Source organism: Phodopus roborovskii, unplaced genomic scaffold (assembly GCF_943737965.1).
Source record: "Phodopus roborovskii unplaced genomic scaffold, PHOROB, whole genome shotgun sequence".
Lineage (NCBI taxonomy): Eukaryota > Metazoa > Chordata > Mammalia > Rodentia > Cricetidae > Phodopus > Phodopus roborovskii.
Window position 1 is genome coordinate 12,960,923 of NW_026126448.1, and position 19,103 is coordinate 12,980,025.

Genomic DNA, 19,103 nt, shown 5'->3' on the forward strand with positions numbered 1-19,103 from the left:
TATACTAAGGTTTTTTGGTTTTTTTTTCCACCCAGTAATGTGAAAACATGAAACCACCCCCCAATATTTGTCACCTCAGAGAGAAGCCTTTGGGGTAATAAGGGGTGGGGGGGAGCTGTAAATTAGTCAGACTAGCCAAGGGCAAGGGAGGGGAGTGCCCATCTTACCTCCAGGCACCAGGGTTTTATCAACACTGGTGATTTGAGCATGGCCATCAGGTGACAATGAAGACAGAAAAAGACTTCCCACCTTCCTTAACTGCCAAACTCAGTGACCCCTGGCCTAGGCCCTTGGTTCTATTCTAGGCCAGCCTGTACTACCACCTGGCAGGAACAGACTGCATGACCTCCTGGCCACAGGGAGTTCCTTCATAGGACAGGATATGGCCATCACCCTTCCTAGGCCCATCATGTTAGGCAGAGCAGATGGACAGAGAGAGCTGGTGTAGCTGAGACAGGACTTTCCAAAATGCCATGACAGTGGGCCTGGGAAGAGGAAGGAGGTAAGGCGATTCCTTACAGGGAGGCAGAAACAGCCAGAGAGATGCTTTCTCTGGCCAGATAGTCTCTCGGCAGACAAGCAGGAGCATGACCTACCTGCACAGCCTCTTCTGGTCTCCTGAGTCTCAGAAGTAGACTTGGGCTTTGGGGGGCAATGCTGAGGATCGTGTCCAGGCCTTGCATATTCTAGGTCAAAGCTCTACTGCCACTGAGTGACACCTGGCCCAGAACCTAGGAACAAGCAGCTTTGCCTTTCCCGTTTTGCTCTGCTGCACCGGCATCCATATGCTACAGAAGCCAGTAGAAGCCCTGCCAGTAAGGAGGCCCCATGACCTAGCTGGTTAGAGTGTACCTTCTGACCCCAGAAGGCAGCTGCAAAGCCCAAGAAACCTGCCAGCTCAGCCTCAGACAGCCTACCCCCATTCCTCCACTCCTCTGTGGCTTTGGGCCAGGATTCCCACCCAAGGCTCAGTGCATCCTTCCCAATGCCCCATGAGACTTTGGGAACTGGCAAGCTGAGATGGCTTTGGGAGAAAAAGAGCCCAGAACCACACACCTACTTGCCTCATGGTTTCAAGTCCCGACAGGCCCTGGCCTCACCGGCCTCCACAGGCAGGCAAAGCAGTCTGCACGTTGGCTGCTTTCCCTGCCCAAAGACGTGCGGCTTGGATTGTTCAGTGACCCACAGCCAGCAGCACAGGGAGACAGCCACAAGTCAACCCTTAGACCTCCACAGAGGGAAACCCCCTACAGCATCCTGGTGGACCAACCTCTGGGAAACCTGAGGCCTTGGAAAAGACCCTAAAGTCCCTACAGGATCCTCATTAAAAGTGGGAAAGCCACCATATGTCCAGACTAAAAGGAAAGATATTTTCTGTGGAGCCCTCTTCTGTGGCATGAAATTCAATAAACAAATCCATACTCCGCATCTCTGGTGGGCAAGGAGGATCTGGTGGAAGCAGCTTCGGAAGGGTAGACACAGGCTCTCTGATAACCAGCCCAGAAAGAGGCAGCAGCTCCACCTGCTGGGCCCTTTTCCACCTAGCAGTTCCTTCCGTGAACAAAAAAATCATAATTAGATTCTTACACTGAAAAGTAAAACAAGGCCTTGAACCACTGTTGTAGTCAAAAGGGCCCTAGGATGTGGCTATAAATGAAGTTGGCTCGGGGACTGTCCCTTGGACAGATCCACAGGTTCCACAGGGTTCAGATGGCTGTTGTTTTGAACTCTTGGCTTAGGAGAAGACATGGACCAAAGAAGAATACTTGTTTGGTCCAGGCAAGTTCTCCAATTCCACAGGCTACCCACAGCCTCTTGGCACAGCCAGAGTGGTAAACATGTCAATAGGCCAAACCATCCCAAGCCTAAGAAGGTGGCTACAAAGAAAACAAACCTCTTCCTCTCCTAGTGAGTCTGTCTGTGGTCCCACTGATAGCCTTACCTTAAAGCTGTGACCTTGTCTCAGAATCCATGAGACTATAGAGATGTGATGGGTTAAGGACAAGGGACCACTAATCTCTCCCCTTAAGAATTCTTGGGCCCTCCAGACACAGTGGCTCATAACTATAATTCTGACACTTGCAGTAAGGCAGAAAAGTAAGTTTGAGAGCAGTCCAGGCTAGCATGAGACCATGTCAAGAGATTAAAACAAGGGGCTGGAGAGGTGGCTCAATAGTGAAGAGTGCTTGCTGCTCTGCAGAGAATCCTTGGGCCCCACAGACAGCCCACAGTGGCTCAGCAACAAGGACACCTGGTCTTGTTCCTCTAGCTTTAATTACCTCGTTTGGAAGCTGGGGAACTCCAAACACAATGGACTGAGCGCAAGCCCCTTCAATCATCTCCACTGGTATGTTGTGTGTGCACCCCAAGGGTGGGTGCATGGCTTTGTCCATACCTGTTTATGGGTCCCAAGCTGTTCCTGCCCCATGCCTCTGTTAACATGAGAGCCCATGCAACATTGTGTACTTTTGTGTGGGTGTACACTTTATGAGAAGGTGGGCAGGTATACTCCCAATCCTCCTCCACCTTTCTACCCAGGAATGGCAAGAACAGAGCTGCAGTGCCTAGCAGCTTACCCCAGAACAACCCATTGCTTGGTTTGTTAACTCCTTAGAATATCAAATTCCCTTTCGAGTACCATCTGAAAATGCTACCTTCACCTTGCTCCAGCCAGGGTTTCTTAACAGTGTTACCCACATCTCTGTTAATGGATAGAGACTCAGACCATTGGCACTAACTGAGCTCAGCACCTCTTCACAAATTCTGCTCTCTGGAACTTTATTTTCAGGGCTCCCAAATCTGAAACCCACAGTATACATTCTAAGGAAACAGGCTTTCATTCTAGACTTTACATAGGAACCCAGTAGCTATCTCACACTTGCGTGCGTGCGCGCGCGCGCACACACACACACACACAGAGGTGCGCGTGCGCCTAGAGAGATGGCACAGAGGTTAATAGCACTGGCTACTCTTCTAGAGAACCTGGAGGATTCAATTCCTAGAACACACATGTGATCACAATCACCTTAATTTGTTCTAGGGGACCTGACACCCTCTTCTGGCTTTTGCGGGCATCAGGCATGCACATGTTGCAGACATAAAGGTAAAACACTCAAATACACATTTTGAAAAAAGAAAATCTACCAGACTGCTGTGGCTATTCCTCTCCAGAAAGTGGAGTGTGAACAAGACTCCCAGAACCCTGTTCTCAGTTCTCCTACATCTTCTGTAAGCCTGCTCAGTCCTGTTCTGACTAGCCATGGCCAACCATCCCTATATATGGGCAAGGAAGCAATGGGTGGGCCCCGGGGGAGGGGGAGGAACCAGTTCCATATAGCCTGGGGCCTGTATTCTCAGGTGAAGTCATTTATAGCCTTGGAATCAGCAATTGGCTGGGAGCAAAAGGCAGGAACAGAGCCAGTCCTTCTGATGTGAGCTTTCTAAATAAATAGGAACCCATAGGGCTGCTAGTAAGTACCAAGGGTGTCTATCTCTGAATGTAAGGAAGGAGAAATGGACTCTTAGACAAATAATAATAAAGTTCCCTAGTCCCACTGTACACATTTAATCCTTAAAACCATTACTTCAGCCAGATGTTCTGGCACGTCTGTAATCCCAGCCCTTGTATTACAGAAAGATCAGGAGTTCAAGGTCACCCTTGGCTACACAGCTAATTTTAGATCTGCTGGGGCTCCATGAGATCCCATTTCAAAAAACAAAAGAAATTCAGGTTCCATTGCTGTGTAAACATGAGCGTTTAAGTTTGATTCCCAGAATCCACACTTTTGTTGTTTTTCCCAGACAGAGTTTCACTGTGTAGCCCTGGCTGCCCTGGGATTCTAGATCAGAGATCCAATTGCCTCTGCCTCCTAAGTACTGGCAGTGGTCCTGCCACTGCCCAGCCCCAGAACCCACATTTTAAAAGCCAAGTGAGAGAGCTGGTAAGATGGCTCAGCAGGTAAAAGCACTTACTGCTAAGCCTGATAACAAAGTTTGATTTCTGGGACCACATAGAAGAAGAGAACTAAATCCAGCGAATCATCCTCTGACCCCAAGAAGTATGGCGTTCCTCACCTACAATCTCAGCAAAAGCAAGCAAAGGCAAGTGGATCCCTGAGGCTCACTGGCTGGCCAGCCTCATAAATAAACCAATGCACTCCAAGCCAAGGAGACACTGTCTCAAAACAAGGTAGACTGATTCTAAAGCCAGGCACTGTCCCATGTCCTCCACATGCTCCACCACATATGTGCATCCACACAAACACAAACACACAGAAACAATGACTTTACTTTTTACTTTGATCTTATATTACTTTTGAAAAAGTCTGTAATGTAACAAAAATAGAACAGAGCTAGTGATTTAATTAAAAATTAGAATGTAAAATTTGCTATAAAGAGTATGACAAAACACAAATATAAACAAAAACTAACGTATAACTCTCCCAAATGGGGGACATACACCAGAATGATCACAGTAGCATTTCACCTCTGCAGCCCTAACTCCAAATATGGGATAAATATCTGTTGTTCTTAAATACTGAGATCAGAAATGAATTAATCTATTTTCTACTTTGTTATATGAGATTATATAAATTATATAAGGAAAAATAAGTACTATATGTAGGAGAATGAATTCATAATATAAAACAAAGCCAGACAGATGGATCTCTGTGAGTTCAAGGCCAGCCTGGTCTACAGAATGAGTTCCAGGGCAGCCAGGGCTATTACACAGAGAAACTCTGTCTAAAAAAAAAAAAAATAATAATAATAATAATATTAATAATAATAATAATACAGAAACAATGATAATTGGGAAAGGGACTTTACTATTCTCATAGAAAGATATCAAGTATCAAGTTGACAATAAATCATGATCAGAAAACAAAAAAAAACCAAGGCAGATCTGAACTAATGAAATCTGAAGTTATTACAAAAGGGGGAAAAAAGAGCTCTCTTCAATGCAGAATGACGAGGCTTATTTTTAACACATCAACGTTTTCGTCGAGTCTGGAATCTGTAAATAGCTGGGGAGTTCACTGTTTCTTTCTTCACTTTCACCTTGTTAGTTTTATCCTGTAAGGGTAAAAGGTGACCGGTAAACGTAAGTAGGGTTTCATGGAGCAACAAAGCCGGTAAGCTAGCTGGGGGGAGCCTGACAGAGCCTTCTCCAAGTTCAGAAGAGCCATAGCCACCCACTGTAGAGAGTCACTTAACATTTCCAGGAGAGCACAGAGTGCTACCAGCTGTGGACAGTCTTTGGGAAACTGAGGAGAGAGCAGCTCGAGTAATTATTTTGTTTAAATTATAAATTTAATTCTCTCTCGGAACCCCAGTTGAGAAAGGCCAACCTAAAAGATCTGCAAGGCTGAAGAATTTGACATTTAGAGGAATGATAATGCGAAGGAGCTTCTTAGATTCCTTAGCTCTGCTATTTAACTGCACAATGTTGTCTATTTTTAAACACCCGTGAGTGGCATGCACTGTTTGTTAACCTGTTTAAATGTTACGGGAGCTGTTCATAAGCTATAAAGTCCACATGCTACCTGATCCTACCCTCTGCTGCTCCAGGGCACTGACTAATAACCCCTTATTACCTTCTTAATCAAGGAATGTTTCAACAGTATCAGAGCAATAGACACTGGCTCAAACCACTGCCCCAAAGGAGCAGACATTTTCACTGCTGTTGATTTACACACAGCCGAGATCCAGTCTCAGTTAAGACCTTTGTAAGAGAGAAAGAGAGAGAGAGAAAGAGAGAGAGAGAGAGAGAGAGAAGTCTCAAGCCTACACCTCCTCACCATAAGATCTTTGCGGGTTTGAATTTTCTGTGCGACCACAAACAGCTTCCTCTCCCGATCAATCCGCTGTGTCAAGCAATCATACTGCCTTTGTCTTTCTTTAGCTATCCTCTGCAGAATAGACATATATTTAATAAAAACAATTAACAAGACAAAAATGAGTAAGAAGCTGGTTCTTGAGTCCAACTATATCAATGGTTTCATCAGTTCCGTCTTTATTCCAGAATCAACTCAAGGTGACTATTAAGATGCCCACTTTAAAGCAGACACATTTACAAGTGAGAGCAACTGTGGAAACTTCACTATCAAAATCTATCATTTAACAAATGTAGAACGAGACCCAGAGGAGAAAACTGTCCCAAAGGTAGAAGGTTTGCCTAAAAGGTGGTCAGGACTGTCCTGAGGCCCCACTTCTAAGAGTGTTCCCAGAGGTACACAAAGTGGCCTCAAATTCTGAGTGCCTCAGTCACTGGAGCAAGGGCAGCACTTGCCCAGGACTGCAAGCCTGCAAAAATGAACACAGAGCAACAAAAGGACCAGTGACGGGCAGTGTGCTGAGGCTTGAGACCTCAATGTCACAGAGCACAAGGGGAATTTTCAGCACTGAGTCCTGAGAAGACTCAGTGGCTAAGGACTCCCCAGAGGCTACTGCAGTCCTTACATTCCAAGACTAGAAGCATCTGAGAAACTTACAACTTTAGCTTTTTCTCTGAGACAGCACACAGACTGAATCTCACTCATCCCTAATGCTTGGAACCAGAGTGTTTGGATTTCAGATTTGGGGGGTGTTTGGAATATTTGCATGCATATGAAATAAATTAGGGATGAGACCCAAGTCTAAATAAGCTATCATTATTTTTCATGTATTCCTTATATACAGAGCCTGAAGATAATTTTACACAGTATTTTTAGTGTGCCTACATTTTGACTGTGGCCTATCATATAAAATCAGGTGTGCAATTTCCCACTTGTAGTATCATATCAGTACTGAAAACACTGCAAGTTTTGAAGGATGTTAGATTTTACTGTTTTGAACTACCTGTATATACATACATACAGAAACCTGTATATGTATATATGGACAAAATTTCAGTGTTGGGGGGGCTGGATGTTCACAGACTTCAAGCCAATTACAGATTTTATCACTTCCAACTTGCAAACTTGCAATCTACTCACTGGCAGCAGTCTCTTGATAAAAATAATTACGCTTTAGGCAAAGCAATGGAGTGAAACAATATTGAGCAAAAATGGCAGGCCTGAGCACTCTTATCTTCATAACTGCTCTGATGGCAGACCATTCTTTAGGGTCTAGGACACCACCCTCTGAAAGGACTATAATACCACCCGAGGGGCATCAGTGATTCAGCTAACTGAAAACACAACTAACTGAGAAGCAAGACTATCACCTCGGCCAGCTCCTCAGCAGGGAGTGCTGTGAACATGAAGGGGCTCAGCACTGGGCCTCAGACCAACAACTCACCAGCTCCAGCAGAGTCTCTCTCACAGCAGTGGTTTCAGACAGCTTTTGTTTTCACTTTATTGCACAGACTGTCAAATTTATGGGATTACCCAATATAGTCAAACTAATTAGGGGTATTTATATTACTAAAGCAAGTTTAGCTGCCTCTGAGCTAGAGGAAACTGCTGTGAAATTAAACATTGGAAGCAAAACTGATGCAGTGTAAATGCTTCAAATCAAAACAGAACAGCTGTCTGCTTGAAACACATTGACAGCATTTTTTTTTTTAAATGAGTCAGTCAGAAGTGAGAGTTCAACTCCAGAAGGCTTTGAGAAAAAGCCTGTCATCTCCACAACCCAGTTAAGTGATAGAAAGCACCATAAGGAAAAGTCAATACAAAATCTTGGGTACAAACGAGTAATATGAAAACATTTAATATGTGTATTCACTGAAAAGGGTTCTAGATCAAAGCACCACACATCACAATCTAGTCTTCAATGTTCCTCCCCTGCTCTGCATTTTCTAAGTATCAGCAAAGGATGCATGCATTAAAAGCACAAAGGACCAGATCAGAGTTGGGGTTCAAACCCAAAACCTAAACTCCTGACCAAGTCCTCCAAAACAAATAAACAAAATAACCCACTTCCACTTCATCACCAATCATCTTTCTACTTTATCAAGTGTTTCTGAAGTTTTCCACAAATACTTATATGAAACACAGTGGCAAAAAACTAATCACAGACAAAAAACCCTGAGGCCCCCCAAACTCCCATCTGAGTGTAATAGAGAAACATACCTTGAGTCGAGTCTGAGGGGTAATGCCTTTCACTTTCTCCTTCTGCAAGGTCTCTATCCTGGGTCTATTAAAGACCCTGTCTACTAGCTCTGGGGCCGTTTGTAAGTGAGTTGCAATATCAAACCGTTCAACTGAAATTAAAGGCAATCTTTAAGGCACAGGTTGTCCCTAATACCATCCAACACACAGTGACATGGCAGAACATCCCACACATCTTCAACATTTCATACCTTCCTTTTTGGTGTCAAAAAAGAACACGTGCTTATTCTGTTGCTTCCCCTGGAAATCCAGCAGGTGGAGCTCTGACTTCAGTCTTTCAATTTTCTAGAGTAAGGAATATGGGTTCTTTGAAGAAGGCTCTTCCTGGGGCTCAGAAATAAACTTTCAATAACTTAGACATTTCACATCATCACTGTCAGCCAGCAAAGAATTAAAGAATTCATCGTCTCAATCTTTGTGATATTTTTAGGTACTGACTTTCATTGTCTTTCATTGTGGCATCATCACACGTCTGACATTATACTTTGTTCTCAATGGTTCATTCTTTTTTTTTTTTTTTTTTTTAAAGACAGGGTTGACAGGGTTTCTCTGTACAGCCCTGGCTCCCTGGAACTCACTTTGTAGACTAGGCTGTCCTTGAACTCTGCCTCCCGAGTGCTGGGTTTAAAGGATGCACCACCACAGCAAGGCAGGTTTCATTCTTTTAAATAAAAGCACTTAAACTTACCAAGCACCAACTATTTATCAAGCACTAGACTAGGCATTCCACAAAACTCAGTATTTAAAGTATATGACTGAAATAAGCATTCTCAAGTTAACAGGTCTATAACCATGGAGCTAGAAACTGGCGCAGCCAGAATTTAGTCTATATCAGTCTCATTCTCAAACCTGAACTCTATTTCACCATGCTGATTATACTTCTAAATCATCATCACACCCAAACACACTGTAGACTGTGGAATCAGCTGATAAGTTAACATTACAGAATCATTTCCTTGGTTGTTATTAAACCAGGACTTCAACACTTATAGCCTCTACATCCCAAGTGCTAGAATTAGAGATATATACCACTACAATCTGCTGTGTCCTTTCTTATATTTTTGGTTGTGAGCCTAGCCTTTAACAGCTGTGTCCTTCCTTTATCAACCAACAAAAATACATCAGAACAAAGATGCAACGGTTACCTTCGCTTCTGCAACCCTTTTCATCTCTATATACTTAATATCCTGAGTTCTCATCAGCTTTAGTTGCTCTGGTGTCACTTCTTCCTTGGTCTCCTTGATGATATGAACTCCATCCTAAAGTGAAGTGTAACAGATACAGCCATTAGTAGGCTGTTAGCATAATCCACGTTTAAAGCAAAGACGAGGAAGAGCTGCATGCACACTAAGAGTTATCCAAAGCCTCAGGCCATTGACACACACCTTGAACAGACACATCTCCATTCACTTATTCTTCCAACAAGAGGCTAGGGTGTAACTAGGGGTACAGAATTTTGTCTAGCATGCAGAGGTACAGGGTTCCATTTGTAACACCAAAATAAAACAAATAGGGGAAGAAAATAAACAGAAGATGGTACAAAGGTAGGAGCATGCTGACCAAGAAAAGGACAGTCTGCGGTGGACCTCTCACCAGGAGCACCTGGTCCAAGTAGAAAAGGATGGCAAGGATGCTTCCTCGCTCCCCCTCATCCCCATCCTTATTTCCCAACACTTAGGGACTCTGAACACTATTATCTGCTTTGCACCTACCTGGAGCTTAGCCCGGGTCATTTTATAGTAGAATTCATCTGGATTTTTTTCAAGAGCCTTCTTCCGGAGAGCTCTGAGGAAATCTTGCTTTTTATGATAGTCACTAAAAAAAAAAAAAAAAAAAAAAAAAAAAAAAAAAAACAAGTCAGGAGAGACTTGTTACAAAAGAAGGAAAAAGAAAAGAAAAGGAAAGAAAAGAAGACCTAACCACACAGATGAACTACACTCATTTAAAAGTTCATAACCTAGAGGTGCATCTGCTCCCTCAACACTTGGAATGCTGAAGCAGAGAAATGACAAATTTTAAATCAATCTGATTTCAACTGAGCTTGTCTCAAAAAAAAAAAAAAAAAAAAAAAAAAACACAAAATCCCTCAAAGTAAACAAACCAATGAAAACCACAACAATCAAATGTTTAAGAAACCCAAAGCAGTGACCAGATTTGCTCCATGGTTCACTGTCACAAGTCAGGCTCCCTGTAAGACCCACAATCCTCTGTTCCAAGGGGACTGCCTAAAGGTGACTGTCTCCTTTCCACATCCTAGTCCACTTAAACCACTACAAAAGGACACCAAATAAAGCACAACTTCAAACTCCTCACGAAGGGCTGTGGTCCAAGCTTCAGCACCAAAGCCCTGCCATGATTCACCATTCACTGCCACAGAGCACAGCAGCAGCAGTGACCTCTGCAGCCATACTACGTGGTTCTGTATCAAGACTCCACTACTCCTAATTAAGTAACCCTGGGGAAGTTGCATAACCATTCTAATCCTAATTTCACATATAAATGAGTATAACAGTAACCTACCCCAGAAGGTTGTTGGAAGGAAAAAACAAGCATACAAACTCTATCTCCTAGAACACTGCCTGACCCAACCACAGCACTCAGGAATGGGCTATAGCTCACTGGTAGAGAGCTTTCTCTCGAATGTATAAAGTCCTAGGTTCAAGTCCCATTTCCTACCAAACTACTAAAAGGAAACCAATCACAGCACTCAGTTCTTACAATTAGCTTCAACAGCTCTAGGACAGCCAACATAGTGGCATACAACTTTAATCCAGGCACTCAGGAGACAGAGGCAGGTGGATCTCTGAGTCCCAAGCATCCTAGTAAAAAGCTCTGGTACCAGCCAGGTATGACATGGAAAACTCAAGAAACTGAAGTAGGAGACCTTGAGTTTGAGCCCAGGCTATACTACACAAGGAGACAGCCACAAAAATAAAGTTAAACAGGGAGGGAAGGAGAGAGGAAGGAAGAAAGGGAGGGAGGAAGGGAGGGAGGGAGGGAAGGAAAGGAGGGAGGGAGGGAGGGAAAAAGCAAGCAAGCTGACTGCTCTTCCAGAGGTCCCAGGTCCAATTCCCAGAACAGACACGGCAGGTAACAACTGTCTATAACTCCAGTTCCAAGGGGCTTTGATACCCTCTTCTGGCCTCCACAGGCACGTATCAGGAGGCACAAACAAGTAGATTGCTGTAATTTGAGGTCAACCTAGTCTACACAGTGAGTTTCAGGCCAGCCAAGGCTACATAGTGAGACCTTATCTCCAAAATCAAAATAAAATAAAAAATATTTAAAAATTAAAATCTGAGACCTACAGAAATCAGGAGTATAAGAACCTCAGCTGACTTGTACGCTAATAAGCAATTATAAGCATCATCACCCACTCTCAGGCTCATGAATCCATCTTTCACATCTCTTCATTCCACACCACATATAATGATGTAAGAGACCCAACAAACAGAATTTTAGATTGTACCTTTCAGTTCAAGAAAAGGGAGCAAAAAGATTCAGCATTTGGTTCAAACACCAAGGTGGAGACAAAGCAACACCACTTTGAGAAAACCACCTGAAGTTCATATTAAAAAAATTGACAGTGTAAGCACTTAGGTAAAGTAACACTCTGTCTGAACAAAGGGAAGCCCAGGGTCACAGGAAAATCTCTAACAGGCTGCCAGAGCTTTGGGGATTTTATCAATGGCAGGAAACTATTTCTCCATTAGACACTGGGACACTTTAGCTGTAGTACGGGATGTTGTAAGCTTTCTTGGCAGCACCTCTACCAGAAATACTGGACTCACTTTGCACGAAGTTTGTAATCTTTCTTCTTCTCCAGCAAACCCAGCCGTTTTCGAAAGCCAGGCTAGAAGACAAAAAGAGAAAGATGCACTTAGTTCTCTTGGCAAACACATGCTCAAAGCAACATGACACCTGACAGGAACAAGACTGTAGTACTCAGTAAATCTGTGTCCTTGGAGCCAGCCTGCTACCCTGTTCCTCCCTCCTCCCCCCTCTCTAGGCCCTGCCCAGGGATGAGAGGGCTCATCCACGAGCCTGACAGGTCACAAGCACCACCACCATAGTAGGCTTCTTGGCCTATTAAGGACAGAGAGAGGCAACAATGACTCGGCACTAAGCAAGCAGTTGCCAGTTGTACTAAAATTACTACCAACTTAATCCAAGGGCTTATAAAATACTATGAAGGGAAAACATAGTAACAGGAGGCAACTGTGGCTAAGGGAGCTAAATTTAGAGTTTTCAGACTTAGGTTCAATCTATGCTTTATCTCTTAACAATCTGTGACCTTGGACAAATAAATCACTTAACTTTTCTGAGCTGTCATTTCCTAACTATAAAATAAGAACAGTAAGGCTGGTACTTGCCTGCAATTCTGACACTTGGGAGGCTGAGGCAGGAGGATTGCAAAGGCTACATAGTAAGACCACAAACAATTAAAAAGCAAAACAGAGAACAGTGGAAGCAAAACCAAGGACAATGGGAAAGTATTATCTCTGCCATTCACTTCTATAGCAAGCAGGGTTCAGTGACTACATCTTGATTTAGCCTTCCATAAGCTACAATGTTACTTTGAGTGCTTAATGTCAGGTTAAATTGGTACGTGTCTGTAATATCAGATCTTAAAAATACAAACAAGAGGATCAGGAGTTCAAGGCCAGTCTAAGCTACATGAGACCCTGTGTAAATTATGTGTGTGTCTATGTTAGATGCTTTTCTGACTTTTTGCTGTGGAGGAGAGCTTTTGAGACAGGGTCAGTTTATAATCCTTCTGCCTACTTGAACTCCTAATCCCCCTGCCTCCACCTACAGAGTGCTGGTGTATGCCACCATGCCTGACTTTTATTAGGTACTAAGGATCAAACCTAGAACCTCTAGCTGCTGGGCAAGCACTCTACCAACTGAGCTACACGCCCAGCTCTACCTATATCATCATAACAATTATGTACTACTCTGTTCCAAAGCAATGTGCTATGCTTGTTACATACTCCTATTTCATCTTTATGACTATTACAAAAAAAGTAAAGCATATTTCAGAAAGGGAATGACATTTAGAGAATGTATTCAAGAATGCAAAACCAAGGCTGGGGATGTACTTCAACTGATAGACTGTTTGCCTAGCATACAAAAATCCCCAGGTTCAATCTACAGCACCACAGACACCAGGCATGGTGGCACACACACCTGTAATCCTTACACAGAAAAAGCAGGCAGGCTGATCAGAAGTCCAAGGCCATCGTTAGCTGCATATAGAGGAAATATTCACTCTAGGAATGCAGAATCACTTAGCCCCAAAGCTAAAACTAGAACCCCTACCTTCTATGGCCAGTCTATGCTATTTCAGAGCCCACTATACTCCTTTCTGCTCTGAATAATGTTTGTTTGGCTTCAGTTTTGGAAGCAGGTTATACAGCTCTGGTTGACTTCAAACTCATGACCGCCTCAGCCTCTCAACAGCATGATGATGGGCATGTGCCCACCATATCCTGGTTTGTGCCTGACTTTTTTTTTTTCTTTCTGAGACAAGGTCTAACTGGCCTAGAACTCACTATATTACTCAAGGTAGGGCTTGTAATTCTCCTAGCCTGCCAAGTTCCAAAATAACAATTTGCACCACTATACCCACTCCTCTGAACAACCTTAACTTCTGAGCTTGCATATCTATGTCTCTACTGAACCTAGGATGGGATTCTTACATTCACCTTTGTCATCTCTTAATCTTTGCAGGGATAACATAACCCAATGAGTAAAGTAACAACCCAAGGATGGCAAGATGGTTCAGAAGGTAATGCCTGCCACTGAACTTAGATTTGCTTCCCTAGTAGGGTCTACATGCTGAAAGGAGAGCTGACCTCTCAAAAGTTGTCCTCTGACCTCTACAACGACTCCTTGACATGGCTGCCCAACACTCATACTCCCAAACCCATAGAAACCAGCAAATGTAATTTTAAAAAAATTATAAACTATGTGTGGTAGCCCAAGCCCTCAGAGCACTCAGCAGACAAAAGGCAGGGGAACTCAGAGTTCTAAGCCAGCCAAGGCTGTGAAACAATATCTCAAAACAGACTTTCCTAATTCTTTTAAAAATTATTTTTGTTGGGCAGTGGTGGCACACACCTTTAATCCCAGCACTCGGGAGGCAGAAGCAGGCAGATCTCTGTGAGTTCGAGACCAGCCTGGTCTACAAGGCTAGTTCCAGGACAGCCTCCAAAGCCACAGAGAAACCCTGTCTCGAAAAACTAAACAACAAAAAAAAATTATTTTTATGGGCAATGGTGGTACATACCTTTAATCCCAGCATTTGGGAGGTACAGGCAGGAGGTTCACTGAGTTAGAGGCCAGTCTGGTTTACAAAGCAAGTTCTAGAACAGCCAGAGCTACATAGAGAAACCCTATCTCAAAAGAGAGAAAAAGAAAGGGGGGGGGGGGAGAGAGACGAGAGAAGAGATGCTTACTCTAAAAATGGGCCTGGAAAGATGGCTCAGTGGCTAAGAGCACTGGCTATTCTTCCAGAAGACCTTGGGTTCAATTCCCAGAACCCACATGGCAGCTCATAACTGTCTGTGATCCTAGTTCCAGGGAATCTGACACCCTAAGACATGCATGCAGGTAAAACACCAATGCACAAAAAATACATTTTTAAAAATTTTTAGGTTTTATGTTTTGTTTTTTCCGTTGTTGTTTTTGTGAGACAAGGTCTCTCTGTGTAACACCTCTTGCTGTCCTGGATCTTGCTTTGTAAACCAGGCTGGGCTCAAACTCACAGAAATCTGCCTGTCTCTGCCTCCAGAGTGCTGGGTTCACAGGTGTGCACCACCTCCACCCAGCTTAGATTGGTTTTATGTGTATAAGTGTTTTGCCTGAACATACGCATCTGTGATACATGCATGCCTGGTGCCCTCAGAGGTCAGACAAAAGCATCAAATGCCCTGAAACTGAAGTTATACATGGCTGTAAACTACCATGTGAGTGTTGGGAACCAAACCTGGGTCCTCTGCAAGAGCAGTGAGTGCTCTTAACCAATGAGGCCTCTCTCCAGCACCCATGATAGCTATGATAACTTTCATCTTAAAAAAACAAAGGAAGATTGACAGAGAAGGAAATTTCAAGGGTCAGAGGAGTCATTAATATGTAAATGTGTGTGTGCATTACAGAGGAAACCAGACAGTACATGTGAAGCGGTTTCCACATTTACCTCCTCTGCACAATTCACTTCCACAGCATCACAGAGGAACAGGACAAAGAAAAATACAAGGATCCAAATTCAGAAGTGACTCAGGAATCACCTTGAAATCCCTTTCTTCCATGTTAGCCCAAGTCAACTATTCGCAACTGTGACTTTAGATGTCAAATTTAATCTCTTTTAAGCACTAGGTTCCTAGTTTATAAGGTGAAACAGCATCTACCTCCTAAGAACACTGTAGGATTAGGAGACACTATTCCTAGGATGCTGAAAAAGTGGTCATTTTAAGCAGAATGCACAGTGATCCAGCATCAAGAGGCTGAGGCAGAGGCAGAAGGATCACAAATTGAATTTGAGTAAGTCTAGGCTAAAGCTGAAGATCTTATCTCAAAAAAAAAAAAAAAAAAAACAACAACAACAACAACAAAAAACACATTTGATGGCTTTGCCTTCAAAAGCAGCCCTCAAGATTTATTATGTGCATTGGTGTTTTGCCCGCACGTCTTGACTCTGGAAAGGTGCCAGATCCCCCTGGAACTGGAGTTACAGGCTGTTGTGAACTGTCATGTGGGTTCTGGGGACTGAACCCAGGTCCTCTAGAAGAGCATCTTAATTGCTGAGCCATCTTCCCAGTCCCACCTCTATATTCTTGAAACAGCTAATGTGATTTCCAGCTTTGCCATATGACAGTTCTAGCTGTGGCTCTTTGGACAAAGTACTTGACCCATCTGAGCCTTCATTTCCTCAAGGAAATGTAAGGACATAATAAACTGCTTCCAAACAGCTGCCCTGAGTTGACAGTGAGAGTCATGCATTTACACTTCACCAAGTTCTAGCTAGCTACTATTAGTTTTAGATAGGTCTGTATACAGTCTCACAAATAAGATGTGAAAATACACTACTATGAGATGACTCAGTGGGTAAAGGCACTGGCTGCCAAGAGTTTGAACATGAAGATAACTCCTGCAAGTTGTCCTTTGACCTCCACATACACTGCAGTATGATACTGCTTCCACTAAGCATTCACCCTAATAAATGCACAGATGAACTGTGCTTAAGAAGACTCAGTACTATCACTTCTTATCCTTTTGGCTAACATCAACTAGAGAAGGATTTTTAAGGGGGGGAGGAGGCTAAGTTCTATAGTATCAGTCAGTTGCAGTTTCCGATAATGTCCTTTCCCTTTCTTCAGCTTCCGTACAACAGGTTTTTATAAAAGCCTTGTTTGTTGTTTGTTGGTTTTTTTTTTTGGGGGGGGGGGTTCTGCTTGTTGTTACTGTGGTTTAATTTTGTGTGTATACACGACATGTGTATGTAAACATACAGGCCACTGCATATACAGTTGTCAGAGGACAACTTCTTAAAAATCCATCCTCCAAAAAGAGGTCATGAAGTTGAAAGAGCAAGCATTGGTACATGGGAGGGTTTGGAGGACAGAAAGGGAAGGGGAAAATGTTGTAATTAAGTTATAGTCTCAAAAAGAGAGAATCCATTCTTTCCTTCTACCTTTATATGAGTCCAGAGGGTTTTACTCAGATCACCAGGCTTCTGCAGCAAGGACATTTACTGGCTGGGCCATTTTACCAGCCCATTTTGTTTTGTTGAGATACTGTCTCATGTAGCCTAGAGTGTCCTAAAACTTGAGGGATTATCCTCAATTCTTGATCTTCTTGACATAAATAAATATATTTGAGGGGCTAAAGAGATGGCTTAACAGTTAAAAAACACATTTTCCTCTTCCAGAAGATCTAAGTTCATTTTCCAGAATCTATTACCAGGGTCACAACTACTGTGACCCCAGCTCCCACAGGCATATGAACTCACGTGCAGAAACCCATTCACAGACACACATAAACAAACATAAGTTAGTTTTGATTAGAAAAACTAAAAGGTGGACAGTAGTGCTTGGGAGGCCAGCCTGTTCTACTGCTAGGGCTGTTACACAGAGAAACCCTATCTCCAAACAAACAAATATAAAAAATAAAAGCTGGGTGGTGGGGGTGGACATCTTTGATCCCACTGCTCACAAGGTGGATCTCTTGTGAGTTCGAGCCCAGCCTGGTCTACAGAGAGTTCCAGGGCAGCCAGAGCTCTCATAGAGAAACCTCATCTTGAAAAACCAAAATAAATATTTTAAAAAGATGTATAACTGTGACAGGAGTTGGTGGTGTACACTTTTAATCCCAGCACTCAGGAGACAGAGGCAGGCAGATCTCTGTGAGTTCGAGGCCAGCCTGGTCTACAGAGCTAGTTCCAGGACAGCCTCCAAAACCACAGAGAAACCCTGTCTCAAACAAACAAACAAAGATGTTATAATTGGGTATGCCTGTGTGTATATGAGCATGTGAGTGAGGGCCTGTGGAAGCCAGAAGAGAGTGTGGGATTTCCTGGAGTTGTGTTACAGGTATTTGTGAATCCACCACATGGGTGCTGGGATTTGAACTCTGATACAGCAGTCAAGTGCTCTTAATGGCTAAGCCCTCTCTCCAGCCACTGAAGGCTTGTTTGAAAATCATGTGATTTCTGAGAATAATAAAGTGAATAATGTGATTCCGGGTATATCTTTATTTCTACTGCATATTCCCACACTGACACATTCTCCTTAGAAACCCCACAATTATTTATTCTAACTAAAATTTAGTGGGGGACTCCCTCCCTCCTTTCTTCCTATCAAGGACTAAATCTTGCTAGGCAAACAGTTCACCACTCCGCTGTATGTCTAGAATTTTTTTAGATTTTTATTTTGAGACAGGTCTAAGTTGCCCAGTCAGGCCCTGAATTTGTGATCCTTCTGCCTTGGCCTTCTGAGTAGCTGCAATTACAGACCTGGGCTGTCAGGTCCCCACAGATCAAGTCACTTTCCTGAAGGGAGAAGGAAAGTACCACGATTCCAGTGTGAGGCATGTTACAGATCTACATGAGCCAGAAATCCCAAGACCAAAAGTTGGGCCCACTTTAGGAACACACCTGTCCTGGGTCACAACTCCTGCACGCGTCGGATGCGGGGCGCCCACTGCTGCTGGTCACCGGGGGAAGGCATGTGACGCACCTCGCCTCACTCAATTCCCCACTGAACCTCCTACCATGGACAATGACCATCCCCCTAACCAGGTCCCCAGGCCTCCCCGACAAGGCACGCAGGGGTCAGGACCCATGTGTCGGGTATTCACAGAAGGCAGATGCGCTTGCCGGTATCCAGACGCTAGGATAGCAAGGGGGCAGGGGCCACTGGCCGTCGCCCATGGAGACTGCGAGAGCCTACCTGGCTTCGTTCCCGATGTTCCCGCTGCCGGGACTTGGCTGCCTTCCGAAAAGCCGCCGCCATGCCTACTGGGGTCCAGAAAAGGTTCAGCAAACTCCACCACCGGTACCTGAGCAGCAGCGTCCGCCAAGACCACCGGAAGCAGGCCCAGCCGTTTGAGGCTTCCACACTGTGCAGCCTATCAGAAGCCTACTCTACCGGAAATCCATCCCCGCTCAAGCAGTCCGGACGGACAGGAGGCTTCTGGGAGATGTAGTTTCCTAGATCGAGACTCGTGATTCCTCCAGAGTTCTCACTCGCCTAAAAGTGTTCACAGAAGTTGGCATCTGGGAACACGTGGCTGATACTGCCCTCTGGCAGAGCTCGGCTTGCGTATGCGCATGTGCAGTCACCTGCGACTTGGCCTGGGTTAAAATTCTATTCTAAATAGAGGGGGCGGTGGTGGCTCATACATTTAATCCCAGCAACCTTTAATCCAAGCACTCTGAGGCAGAAACTGAGATTCTGTGAGTTCAAGGCTATCCTTACATAGTGAATGCCAGACCAGCCAGGGCAACCT

General features: G+C 44.0%; 1 protein-coding gene across 1 annotated transcript; it reads right to left on the reverse strand.

Annotated features, from left to right (window-relative positions):
• Positions 1-4,806: 4,806 nt before the first annotated feature.
• Positions 4,807-18,711, reverse strand: Utp11 (UTP11 small subunit processome component). Its single transcript, XM_051188759.1, has 8 exons — positions 18,545-18,711; positions 11,885-11,946; positions 9,806-9,908; positions 9,239-9,352; positions 8,285-8,378; positions 8,055-8,185; positions 5,799-5,909; positions 4,807-5,073 (listed from the first exon to the last, which is right to left on the reverse strand). The coding sequence occupies exons 1-8, from the start codon at positions 18,605-18,607 to the stop codon at positions 4,990-4,992; spliced, it is 762 nt and encodes a 253-aa protein (XP_051044716.1). The 5' UTR covers positions 18,608-18,711; the 3' UTR covers positions 4,807-4,989.
• Positions 18,712-19,103: the final 392 nt, after the last annotated feature.